Source organism: Fragaria vesca, linkage group LG5 (genome assembly GCF_000184155.1).
Source record: "Fragaria vesca subsp. vesca linkage group LG5, FraVesHawaii_1.0, whole genome shotgun sequence".
NCBI lineage: Eukaryota > Viridiplantae > Streptophyta > Magnoliopsida > Rosales > Rosaceae > Fragaria > Fragaria vesca.
In genome coordinates, this window is record NC_020495.1 from 12,439,142 (window position 1) to 12,452,595 (window position 13,454).

At 37.3% G+C, this 13,454-nt stretch overlaps 1 protein-coding gene across 1 annotated transcript in view; it reads right to left on the minus strand.

Annotated features, from left to right (window-relative positions):
* Nucleotides 1-8,554: 8,554 nt before the first annotated feature.
* Nucleotides 8,555-13,454, minus strand: part of LOC101304778 — a 6,046-nt gene continuing 1,146 nt past the window's right edge. The window contains exons 3-9 of the mRNA XM_004301304.1: nt 11,384-12,112; nt 11,128-11,292; nt 10,853-10,966; nt 10,558-10,662; nt 10,298-10,366; nt 9,352-9,776; nt 8,555-9,190 (exon numbers count right to left, since the gene is read on the minus strand). Coding sequence (XP_004301352.1) covers nt 8,555-9,190; nt 9,352-9,776; nt 10,298-10,366; nt 10,558-10,662; nt 10,853-10,966; nt 11,128-11,292; nt 11,384-12,112 — 2,243 coding nt within the window. The remainder of the gene's footprint in view (nt 9,191-9,351; nt 9,777-10,297; nt 10,367-10,557; nt 10,663-10,852; nt 10,967-11,127; nt 11,293-11,383; nt 12,113-13,454) is intronic.

Genomic DNA, 13,454 nt, shown 5'->3' on the forward strand with positions numbered 1-13,454 from the left:
TAGAAGAAAAAAAAATTACTCTCAACTTTTTTGTAAAAGAAAAAAAATATGTAAAAGAAAACCAGATCTTCATTTTAAACACAATTATTTCTCTCAACTCTTGCTTTTTTCTTTCCGAATTTAATATAGGGAGGAGGCTCAGGCTCAGGTGGTAGATACTGATGAAATTCATTTTTCCAGACATTGATTTTGAAATTTTCCGTACTAATTTGAGAAAACTTATTGAGTTTGGCAGCCACAAATTAATGGTCGTTAATTTCTCTAATGATATATATAAGAGGAACAAATATGTAGTGTTTACCGTTAAAATTCTTTAGACTAAATTACACATTTTTACAATCAACTTTTTATTATGTCACCGTTTTACAAAAAAAAAAAGGTAGTTAATAATACGTAAGTTAGAATACGTTATTTATTATAATTTGGGGTTTAGACTCTATGTCCCTTCTTATATTTTATAGTTTTATTAATCAAAGCTTAAGAACGGTCACACCGACTTTTTTTCAGAAAAATCAAAAATATCACCAATCAATTAATCAGTTTTGACCTTTATCAACAAAGCGTTACCTAGAATTGGCAAAAGAAAAAAAAAAAAAAACAATGCATCTCCATATCCAGATGCCGTGATTGATATGTTATCAATTCACTGAACTAATCCAATATTGTCTGACATAAACAGTCTATTATTAACATGAAAGTTCAAGGAAATTTCTATTGAGAAAAAAGACAAGTGTATGCTATCTGAAGAAAGGCACTAAAACACGTACATAATGGAATTTGATGATATATACTGCAAGCACTTCAAAATGTCCAGCTGTTACGAAACAGCAAAATCAACAGCAGACCATTCCTAGGATTCTAGGAAAGTAGGAATTGTATCAATACTGTTATATATATCCATAAAATTGAGTTGGATCCTGGAGGACCAAGCCGAAACGCTTCATCTTTATCCCCCATACTTTGAGTTTGAGATGCTTGCCTGCAATTTGAATTGCCGACGATTGCTTCAGTTCGTCTGGCAAAGCATATATATAGAATAGCCAAGTTTGAAGCAGAGAGACCAATATGAGAGTCTCCTTTAAACACATGAACAAACAAAACAGCTAAGATTAACATATGGAAGGGGATCAATTATACGACCACAAGCTCTGGCCTTTTGCTAGTTCCTATATTTGGGTAGTGATGAACAGCCATTGTGAGTCTGTCATGTTGTACACGTTTGCTTTCTTCTATAGAAAAGGTTGAAACAACTCATGAAACTGAGTAGTACCAAAAGCCAACCGTGTCCAGCTGTTATGTTCTCCAAAGGGTTTATTCAAATCTTGAAAGCTAGAAATGGAAAAACATATCTAGCCGACAACATTACTTTGGACTATCTACAATATGCATTTCCTTTTTTTTTTTTTTTTTTTTTTTGCTTTCAAAACCATACGGCCACCCACTCAACTGTTTAGAACCAATGCACTACTCTATTCTTCTCTGATATCACTCCTTGGGATCGAGCTTTACAATAATAATCACATGTATCTAGATCAATCCTACAGAAAACTCTCTTCAATTTAGCAAGCACCAAATCCAGCAAAAGATATATCTACTTACCAAAGCACAGAAGAAAGTAAGCTTGGATTGCAAGGAACGTACATTTATAGTATCGATCTGATCAAACCAGAAGCAGCTTGAAATTGCACTATACTTGTTTGCCAGTTTCAACTATCCACTGCAGAAGGATTACAGATCAATTTCAAATCGTTTCTTTAGACACAGACACACTGACACACAGTATGTTATTGACGAATTTTTAGTTGAACATTTTTAATCGTTAATCCTTGTTTTGTCTGCATTATGGGTCCTGGAGTGTTTAATCGCCATATTAGCCACTAATTTCATTGTATTGATTCTTTTTCAATTTGATCCGATAACCACATGCATGCATGGTACAAAGAATCAATAGTGCAACAACAATTTTCCGGTGAAACTAGCCGATTTCCACAAACTCAAACTATCAAGCAGTTCAAAATTGAGCCAGATATGTTGCCACAAAATTATATAGACATTAGACAGCTTAAGCTGAAATGCTGAATATATACATAGTTACAATAATTTGTTCCAGTCTGTTGTTCAATACCAATTTCTAAACAGAGAAAATCCAGAGATACACAGTTACACACCACGATTAGCACCAGAATTCAATACCACCGCTTGACTTTCTTGTTGAATATTCCAGGTCCATAAGTAGAAATGAAAGTCTGAACAAGGAGGGGAAACAGCATCCACACAAATATGTGGCCACTGGGATACAAGCAACTAGAATTAATGCCTGGAATAGCAATCCATGGATATTTTTTATGAAGCATAATGATCAGACCACAAGAAAATGCGATCATCATGGTGGCAATGGCGATATAAAGGGAGAAAAGACCTATCATCATCTTTGTAGGCAAGTTTTTGAGGTAATCCTCTTCTGAATAACGTGACCTGAGGAATCCTAAAAATATAATGACTGAAGTAGTTGAAGAAACGAGGGATATAGTATCTGAAGCTAGAAACACAAAAAAAAGGTTTTCATCTATTAAAATCGGAAAGCCTGTGGTGTCATCGTTTCCGCCAGGAATTGTGAATGATGCGGCAAACATTATGGTAACAATCAGAGCACCTACAACTGTACAAGAAGATGCTAGCGCTTTCATTGATATTTCTGCCTCCACCATCAGTTTCTCATGATTCTAATGAAATAGTTCACGAGCTGTTAAACTATCTCTATTTCGGATTTTCGGGAGTTATGCAGTGGCACCGCAACAATACTCTCGACCTCCTGCATTTCATTTTGAATAAAACTAATTAAATCAAGTGAGCACAAAAAAACTAATCAAATATCAACATACAAAGTTTAGTACCATTTGATTTAGCGGCATAGTCTCTCTTTAATAAGTGAGAGCCTGAGAGGTTGTGAGTTTGACTCATGAAAGACTATTTGTTTACCCGATACAAAAAAAAAAAATCAGCATACAATCTATCAATATGTATGCTTTAAGAGGCCACCATCTTATATATGCATCTCTCTCTAAGAGCAAGTCCACCTCAACCCCAAAAGCAAGACCCAGGCCTTCGTCATGTCAAACGAAGACTCAGCCAGAAAAAATCTCCCTCCACCCATGAAATTTCTTTCATCTGGGTTATACCTGGGTCCTATGTTGCATGGAATCGGAAGCAGAAACGTGGAAGCGTTTTTTTTCAAAATTTGTTGGAAGCGAAGCGTTTTGGAAGCATCTGAATAAAATAATATATATATATATATATATATATGTATTTGATTATACAAAAATAAATAAATAGCAAATTCAAAGTCATTGCCAAATTCATAGCAAATTCAAAGTTATTGTTCTATAATCAAATAACTCAAATAAAAATAAACACTAGTCCACTTAATCAACAAGGACATCATCCTCATTCTCATGAACATGATCAAACAAAACAACCTCCAACGATGGTTCATCAAGAGAAAGATCCTCAAACTCGAGCCTCCCAAGATTAGTTTCATCTAATGAATCAATTGATCACCTCCAACATCCCACATTTGAGTCAAACCTTGTTTGTAAGAATCGCTACTTCTAGATAAAAGGCGAAGATTGGTATGTACAAATACCAAATCTTTCGCTCTTTGTGGAGTAATCTTGTTTCTTGTTGCGGAATGTATGAACTTATAAGTACTCCAATTCCTTTCGTAACATAAGATGAAGATGGTTGCCCAAGCAACTTGAAATGCTAAGGCTTGAAGCCTTGGTGCTGAAACTCCATGAACTGCCCACCATTTCAAAGGGTGTAAGAGGGACCTATCATGCATTGCATCAACATTACAAAAATCATCCATACACAAGGAAAAATTAGAGTACTCCACGTTAACGTCTCTTCGCTGATCTGCATCATCATAATACATCAAAATGCAATTTTTTCTTTCTCTAGTAATATCAATATATTGATGAGGAGCTTTTCAGGTACTATCTTCTGCAAGCCATTCCGGACTGTAATACCTAAATAAATAACATGACAAAATAATTGATAATCCATACCATATTGAAAAGTTATATTTTCTGTAAATATTCATTTGCTTTCAATACTCAAATATAAGTTATCAACTCCATATATATTACTAATGAATTCACATGTCCAGTAACAATATGTGTAATATGAAATTGATGAACATTATTCACATATCACTAGACATTCCATATTACTAATGATTTCAATCCACATATCAACTCAATGCTTAACATATTCACATGTCTAGTAAAATTAGCTTACAACATTCACATGGGAAAACTATAATCAATTCACATAGGAAAACTTACTTGGGATTTAATAAATGCGCTATACAATGCAGAGGTGTGCTCTTGCTCCAACGAGAGACATCAATACCTTATGCACAGCATTCCAAAAACTTGAATCCTCATGTAGTTGCTTCTTTTCTTCACATTCTGAATCATATCTTCCCACTATTCATACACTAAATGAAGAGACGGCTTATCGGTATCTGAACGTCTAATCATACTATATATGGGCTCAGTGAAAGATAAAACATAATCAAGCTCATCCTAAAACATCTCATCCAATATCTTCTGTTTCACTGCGGCCCTTCTCATATTATCTTCTTTGTAATCATCCCATTTATTACTGATTACCATTTGTTGCAAACCAGATTTTATTTTCTTAAATCTTTTGAACATCACAAGTGTGGAGGCAAACCTGGTTGAAGCAACTATAAGGAGCTTAAGGTCGCGGTGCTCAATAAACATCACCAACCTCATCCCATGGTTCATTATGAAATTCTTGACGACTGAAACATCATCCGCAAGAGACCCTATCCATTTACAAGCATCATACACATCATCATTGTTTCTTGTATGCAGCGAAGGTGCACATATATTCTTCACAACAAGGTTCAAGGTATGTACTACACATGGTGTCCAGAAGATAGTAGGATACTTGGCTGAAATAAGTGCACCAGCCTTCACACAATTAGAAGCATTGTCGGTGATTACTTGAACCACATTTTTATAACCAACCTCTTTTATGCATTCTATAATCAACTCGGCAATCATCTCACCACTTTTCACTTCACCTTGACTATTTACTGCCCTCAACATCATCAGACCATTCGTATTTGCAGCAATCAAGTTAATGATGGGTCTCCTTTACGGATCAGACCAACCGTCACTACATATACTCACCCCTTTAGCTTTCCATGAGTCCTTTTTCAGCTGTAAATGAAGTTCAATGTTCTTCCTTTCTTTTTGAAGAAGTGTAGTCCTCAATGCATTGTAATCGGGTGGAACATATCCTGGAATGTTGGAAGCACGCACATACGACCTACGGTAATGAGGATTTCTTGCAAGGTTGAAAGACAAGCCACTTGTGTAAAACATTCTAGCTATCTCACCATCACATTGCTCCCTAGAATTATTTTGAAATGCTTTTTCCAAAGCCGTACCCATTCCCTTCCTCTTCTTTGGGGCCACTTCACTTGATGTTGGATTACTATGTAAAACTCATATCATAATCAAGTGAAGAAGTTGTTGCATTCCTCGATGATGAAGGCAATGGAACTGATTTTGGGGCTGTATTTTTGACTCTTTCTTTGCAATCATTCAGTAACTTGCTCATATTAGCTAGTTGTTGAGGAGTGACCTTCGAGCAAGCTTTGACACCTTTTCCACCATCCTTCAACAAATGTGAAACAACTCTATTATGAGCTCCAACATATGTGGTGTTGCAAAACTTACATTCAAACCTCCAAGATCCTCCCCCGAGAATCTTTTCAATCTTATTTGTATAAATCCACAAAGGAGCTTTGTCATCCACAACACCGGGTTCAAACGGAAGTGACCCGGCATTAACACTTGCAGCAGAACCAGAACCAATACTACTAGGTGCCTAACTCATATTCCTAAAGAAAAAAAAAACATCAATAATTTGATCAACAGACCTTGAGCTTAAGCTAGCAATGTATAATTTGATCAACCAAAAAGGAAAATGTGAGATCAAAGCATGGGTAAGGTCCCGTACCTTCACTTTGCTTTTAGTTGCTCTTTTGCCTATTTAGCTAGCCTTCTAGAGTTCTAGCATGCCCACAACCCAACCATTCTTACTACTGCAAATCTACAATACATGAAACATAAACCTTTTACTTTATCTATCTATTTGTTCGATTAAATTACCTTACACAAATCTGCAATACATGAACTCGAAGAAGAATTAAAGAGAAGAGAAACACAAACCTATAAATGGAGTCAACTTGGTGGAGAGGTCGAGATGGAGAGGCGGATTGAAGGAAGGAAGGTTAAAGTGCGACTATGGGAGATTTTGGCCTAAGAGGATATGCAGAACGAGATGTTGGCTATGCAAAATGAGACTTTGAAGTTAGAGGCAAAGTGGGTTATTTAGGTATCAATTTAGGTTTTAATCAAAATGACTAATTTACCCATGCTTCCTTTTACCTTAGTGGCGCTTCCAACTTTGGAAAAGCGCACTTCCATGACGCTTCCAAAACACCTTTTTTTCGAAATCGCGCTTCCGCTTCGGAAGCGCGAAACGTGATGGAAGGCAAGCTTCCGTGCTTCCTAGCCTGGGTCATCACCTTAGTCAGACCCATCACCCAGGCAAAGGATTTTGACGACCTGGGCCTTCCGAGCCACATCAACTCGTCTGCACCCCACCAGATGACATCGGCCACATTGTGGCACTGTGACGCCCATGCCTCAACGTGTTGCTCTCACGCGTCTCTGTCACAACCGAATCAGAGAGAGCGAGACTCGTGCCACAAACGCATGTCGGGAAGCTTGGACGGTGCCGTCGGTGGAAGATCACTGACGAATCCCAGAAACGCAGAGAAAATGATGTTTTTAAAGAATAGAAGCAATTAGTGAAATTAAGGGTAAAGAAGATAGAAAAGGAAAAGGTGATCACAACCATACCTCTAACACGATTTGGCTACCGGAAACCCAAATCCTAGCTAGCAGGAAAAGCAAAAGCAAAAGCTTCACGGAGTCGATTCGATCACCACGGTGAATGCATGTGAAATTGATGATGGGGGTTTAGGATATAGAAGAAAAAGGAAGGTTTTGGCCAAGTCAGGCGCCGTGGGGTGGCCGGAATCAATTGCGTCGTCTTGGGAGGTCGGAGAGCAACACAGCTCGGTCGTCTTCGAAGAAGAAAGAGTTGACCTGATTTAGGTCAGTTGATCTGAGTTGAGTTTTTATAGAGAGAGTGAACGACCCATATTTAAAATGAAGAGATCAAACGGTTGAGAATTAATCACGAATTTCTAATTTCTGAAAAATAATTTTGTTTTATCGAAACTTTGAGAAAACACAGAAAATAGTTCGACGTACCGAAAAATAATCCGAATACGTCGGTGACCTCGTGTCGACGCGTACCACCACACAAGAGCCTTAAATCGAAGACTCGACATTTCAGGAAAAACTCAAAAATAAACCAAACATATAAAATACCAAATAGAAAATTTATTAAACAGTCACTGCCACGTGACGATCCCCAAACTAAAATCGTGGGTGAAAAATGCATCCTAAGATCACTACCACGTGGCGACCCAGGTCTCACACATGACCCAAGCCTTCCCAACGATGACTCAGAGGGTGGACTTGCTCTAAGTCTAGAGTCCTCTCTCAATGGGGCGAGTGAGTTTAGTACTCGTTGTCTGGAGATTTAACTTATATAGAGGTTGATTGCCATAGTAACATATTTGTCTATTTGATTTCGACGTGAAATATTTGGACCAGCCAAGCACCTATATATGTAGCGAACTCTAGGCAAGGACGGATCTAATAGTGGGAAACATGGGCTACACAGCCGATGTCAAATTTTTATTTAACCTATGTCAAATTTTTATTTTCACCAATGTCAAACATGGACGGATCTATACGTTTTTTTATTTTTTATTTTTTATTTTTTATTTTTTATTTTTTTATCAAATGAAATAATTTCATTAAAGATGGAAGTGAGTCTTTCGATGATACATAGTGAGGGGAATTTTTTTTTCACCTATTTTTTATATAGGCTTGATTAGCTTAAATATGGATATAAGGTCTAATTTAGCAGTCCACTGAGTCCAGACTCCAGAGACACTGAGACACACAAGCCTTCATTCATCCAATACCGAACCATGTCCTCCCGCCAACCTCGAGGGTTTTCAAATACCACCGAAAAGGACATTACAACAAAAAAAATATCGCAGTTTTATAGACAAAGACGAAATCCAGCACAAAGGATGATCATTAGATCGAGGACACAAGTATGACAACCTACTGGTGAGTGGTGTCTATCGCCATCAATCACTGATTCACTGGCATGGCTTAAAACTGATTCGAAGCGTGGGCTTGAATCAAACAGAAAACTGTACAGGGATCGCAAGCTAGGAATCTCAAAGTTGTGAGAGTATCCGATAACATGGCTGCAGTACGTATGCCGGCCAGTATCTGAGACATCACTTTATTCCTGAAATCTTACAGCTTAGTACCTGTAAGTCATGAATAGCTGCGCTTCACACTTTAGTGCTCTGCGACCATCTCTGGCACTCGACTTTCCTTCCGAATATTCCTCGTCCATATGTAGATTTGAAAGTCTGAACAAGGAGGGGAAAGAGCATGCAAGCAAACGAAATGACTGGAACACTGGCAACCACAACGCTCGGAGTAACGATCCATGAGTGTTCTCCACGAAGCATCAGCACAAGGCCACAATAAAATGTCATCATCATGGTGACAATGGAGACAAAGAGAGTGAAGAGGCCTATCATCATCTTTGTGGGCAAATTATTAAGAAAATCATCTTCTGCATAACGTGACGTGAGAACTCCCAGAAATATCAAGACAGAAGTGGTGGACATAACGAGTGACACAGTGTCTGCAATTATATAAACCATGAAAAAACTTTTGTCCACGAATACGGGAAAGCCTGTGGCGCTATCGGTTCCACCAGGAACTGTAAATGCTGCCGCAAACATCATGGTGATAATGAGAGAGCCTACAACTGTGCAAGAAGCTGCTGTTCCTTTCATTGATTTTTCTGCTTCCTCCGTCAATTTCTGGTGATTTCTATGAAATAGTTCACGAGCTGTTGATTTTTCTGATGTATTTCGACACTCGTGCATTCCTGGAGGTACAACCTTCTCCACCTCCTGTATTTCAATATGAAGAAGATTAAAATCCCATACCACTAAAAGATTCATTGTTTTAAAATTACAGTGATCTGAACACCATCTCATTGTTGTTAGTTTCTAAAGAAAATATTTTGATAGATAGGGATATAAGTAAAATTATAATAGAGAAGAATTCTGACCTGAAACCATTGCAGTTCTCGTTGTATTTGTAAAGTTGCACCGTGAATATGATTAAATAATGAAGGTGGAGGTAAATTTCCTGCACTGTGTAGCATACTATTTTTTGAGAATGTAAAATTACGGCCAAACTCTTTTCTCAGTTGATCGCTCAGCCCAAATATGAGATTAAAAATTTCTTCTTGACGACATTCAATGGCCATATGAAATATGGTCCTCCCTTCTTCATCGTACACATCAACAAGCTGGCGATTTTCATTACACATGTGAGTAACAAAGTCCACGTCTCCTTGTTTTACAGCTTCAAAGATTGAATTTTTCACCATGGCAAGGTCAAGTTGCTCAGTACTTGTCGCTTTACCCATATACCGTATACATTCAACGATTTGATCATGGATAGACTTCGTTTTATGTATAAGATTGATTCCTAAAATATCAGAAAATTAAGAACCATTATCAGCTACGTAGGTAGATTCGAAATAACTGATAATTATTAACCACAACATTAATGAAAAATAAACGGGTTGATTTTTGCACTCTAATTTTTTATGTCTCGTTACTTCAAGCATTCATATTTTGCTGTGAGAGTACTAGACTAAAACACTCCTCAAAATTAAAAGAAAAGCAATATATACCAGTACCATACCCGAAAGTTCAAGAATACCGTTCACAAGTCCGCTGAATAACATTACTGCATATCATTTTCAGATATGTTGGTATTAGCTACGGTTTTAAATAACTTATAACCAAAATTTCAATAAATAAGTAAAACAGAAAGTTTAAGCACAATAGCATACCCTGGACCTGGAGTTCAAGGAGACCATTAACAAGTTGTATTGTGAAATTTCGAATTCAACAGATAAACAGTAGTCTTCTTGACATATGTAAATCGTTTTTTTTTTTTCTTTGAATAAGGAACTGAAGTTAATTAGAGATGTAGAGATGTACCTGGGCTGAGATGCGCATGACTAGCTTGATTAACTTCAGAATCAGCCGGAAGTGACAGTAAGCTTATAACTATAATAAGAAGAAAAACCGTAGATCGAAGATATTAATTGACTGCTCATTTGATGTAAGAATTTCCTTGTTATTGTGAACTATATGTCTGAGTTTAATCTTAAACCAACCAATGAAGTACATACGGATCGTGGCCCTTTATTGACCATGGATAACCAATCTTAAGCATCAACAGAGCACATGCAACTTACCTGAGCTAAGGACAAGCTTCTGATTGCCTTGATTAACTTCTATGTTTGAAACGTTTATTGAAACTTCATCAAGGTTAGAATCAGCCTGAGGTTGTATGCTTACAGCTATCAAAGAAAAATACAGCTATCAAGGTTAGAATCAGACAGATATGTATTTGAATTTATATACTTTTTAACGAGGACAAATTCTGTTTTTACATGTTCACTAAATCTGAGCATCGTTTGTCTTTTTCTTTTTTGACTAATTTGTTTATATAAGAGATTAAGCTAGCTAATAAGAGAAAATTCAACTTACGTGAAATAATGGGATCCTCATGACTGCCTTGATCATCTTGTGAGTTTGAAACATTTGTAGGAACAGTTTGAGAAAGATCAGGAAGGTCTTTAGAAACAGCCGGTTTTCTTATACCTATCAAAAAAGAGCGTAGAAACACAAACTATTTTTCATTATATTCTATTAATTCTTAGAAGCAGACTTATGGTAATCTATGGTTCCTTTTTATACATAGTCAGTTTCCTCTCCGAAAAAAGAAAAAAAAAAGAAAAAAAAGTATTGTATATGGTACTTACTTTTATAGATCCATTTTTGCCAAAATCTGAGTTGCATTTCGAATTCCCTCAAGAATACAGGACGCATACGAGACAATACCAAGATAGGAGAATCATCTCCATCTCCACGTAAATCTGCAACAGTGGCCAAGCTTGGGCAACGTGCAAGTAAATCCCTCGCAATATCTAAAGTAGAGAGAACGGATTATTACATGCAGCAATTGAATAATTATAGAATTAGGGGTTAAATTTCAAAAACTGATGCATACGTGCTTACCAAACTTCTGCTGTTCTAAACAACAGCAAATAAGGGTAGCACCCTGTGATGCGTTCTTTGGAGGCATTAAAGCCTCGAGTGGAGTAACAGAACATAGATAACGAACCACATCCCATTTAAACTCGTTACAAACCTCTACAACTGGAATTAAATTGTTGGGCGGAAGGACCATTGTTAGTATTTCCTGGTTCTTTTCAACCATATATTCAGCCATTTTGATCATCTCTGCTTCAGTGCATTTGTCTTCGCCCTCGTTGCGTGCCATTAGGGCATAACCTAAAGCTGTAAAACCTGATTGATTTTTAATCTCCAGATCTTGTTTTTGCATTTTTTTAACCAACTCTTTCACAATTTCCACATTCCCAAGTTTGGCAGCTGTGTGAAGAGCTGTAGCACCCTTTGTGTTTTTTTTCCCCAAACCTTCTGGCCTCATCTTCAGCAACAACTCTTTCACAATATTTACATGTCCAATGTCTACTGCTAATTGAAGAGCTGTGTAACCATTGATGTCTCTTATTTCCATATCTTCTGGTGTCATCAATAGAACGAACTTTCTCACAATCTCCAAATGCCCCTTCAATGCTGCACAATGAAGTGCCGTGTATCCGACCTCGGGAACTCTGAATCTTAGTACATTGGGATCATCATGTAGTGCTGCAAAACACTTGTTTACATTATCCAACTCACCAGCCACCACAGATTCAAAGAAAGGCTCATAGCTGGAGCTACCTGCATGCGGGTTAACGTACTTGGGAATTGGGATCAATCATTACTTGGATATTGACAAGCATCTCTAATTAACAAGAGTAGTTAAACTCGAATTTAGCTATATATATGTATTTTTGTAGCAAAAAATCAACTCTAGCTAGCAGAATAGTTGTGGAAAAGTTAAATTTAAATATTGCTAAGATGGGTTGCTAAATTTAGCAATTCAGTCATGGATTACTAAAGCAAAAGCTATGTTCTCTTTCCTCATTTTGTCCATGTGTTAATTAGTTCATGATTGATCAAAACTTATCAAATAAATCACAAATAACTATTACTGCTGGAGCACAATTGCTATATCAATAACTAAATTTTACAACTATAGCAAATTTAGCTAAAAAATAACTCATATTGTTGGAGATGCTCTATGAGTAATTATTATGTGGTTCCAGACTACTAGCTATATGCGGATATGCCACTTACATGGTGGTTCGAGCCAATAATATAATTAGAATCTGGTCGGCATGCTTGCATGCATGTAGGGGAGTTGAAAATATATATATACAGTCCGGATCAGAGGCGGACGTCCACACGCCCTTAAAGTATGAACGTCCCTCCGTTCTCCACCGTCCGACGCCGACGACGGCGCGCCTCCACCTGAGTGGACACCAGAGGCGTCCCCGATCACTTTCTCTCCCCGATGCGTCCGCCGAATTCTAGTTTTCCGACGAGATCGATCGTATGTGAAGTTTTAAGTGGAGGTTGCTGCCCAGACCTTCAAATCGATCTCGCCGGGAAGAGAAAGTGATCGGGGACCAGAGGCATCCCCGATGAAGATAAAGGCCATGGAGATCGATTTAGAGGTCTGGGCAGCAACCATCACCCAAAACTTCAGACAAGATCGATCTCGGCTGTAAACTGGTATTCGGCGGACTTGCTGGAAAGAGAAAGTCATTGGGGATGCCTCTGGTGTGAGGATGTGTGTGTGTGTGTATAGGACCTCCTTAAACTTTTAAAGCGAGGATGTTTTTAGTTCTAGCATGTATTTTGACAATCAAAGCCACTCATTACCTAGTTACTTACCCACATATGAATCCTACAAAAAATTAGCCCAAATAAAAAACGTTTAACTATTTGATTAGCACAATATTCGTTTTAATTTAATCTAACGGCCTACAATTGTTTACGTCAATTTGAATGATCAAATGATTATGGAATTAGTTGAAATTTTTTAGACATGTTTCTTATATATGAATCTAGAGGATCAACGGTTAAGATCGTTGAATGAATTCATCTACTAATGTCAAATAGTAGAAATCCTCAAATTCTTAAAGTAAGAAGGTCCTCTTTATATATATATATATAT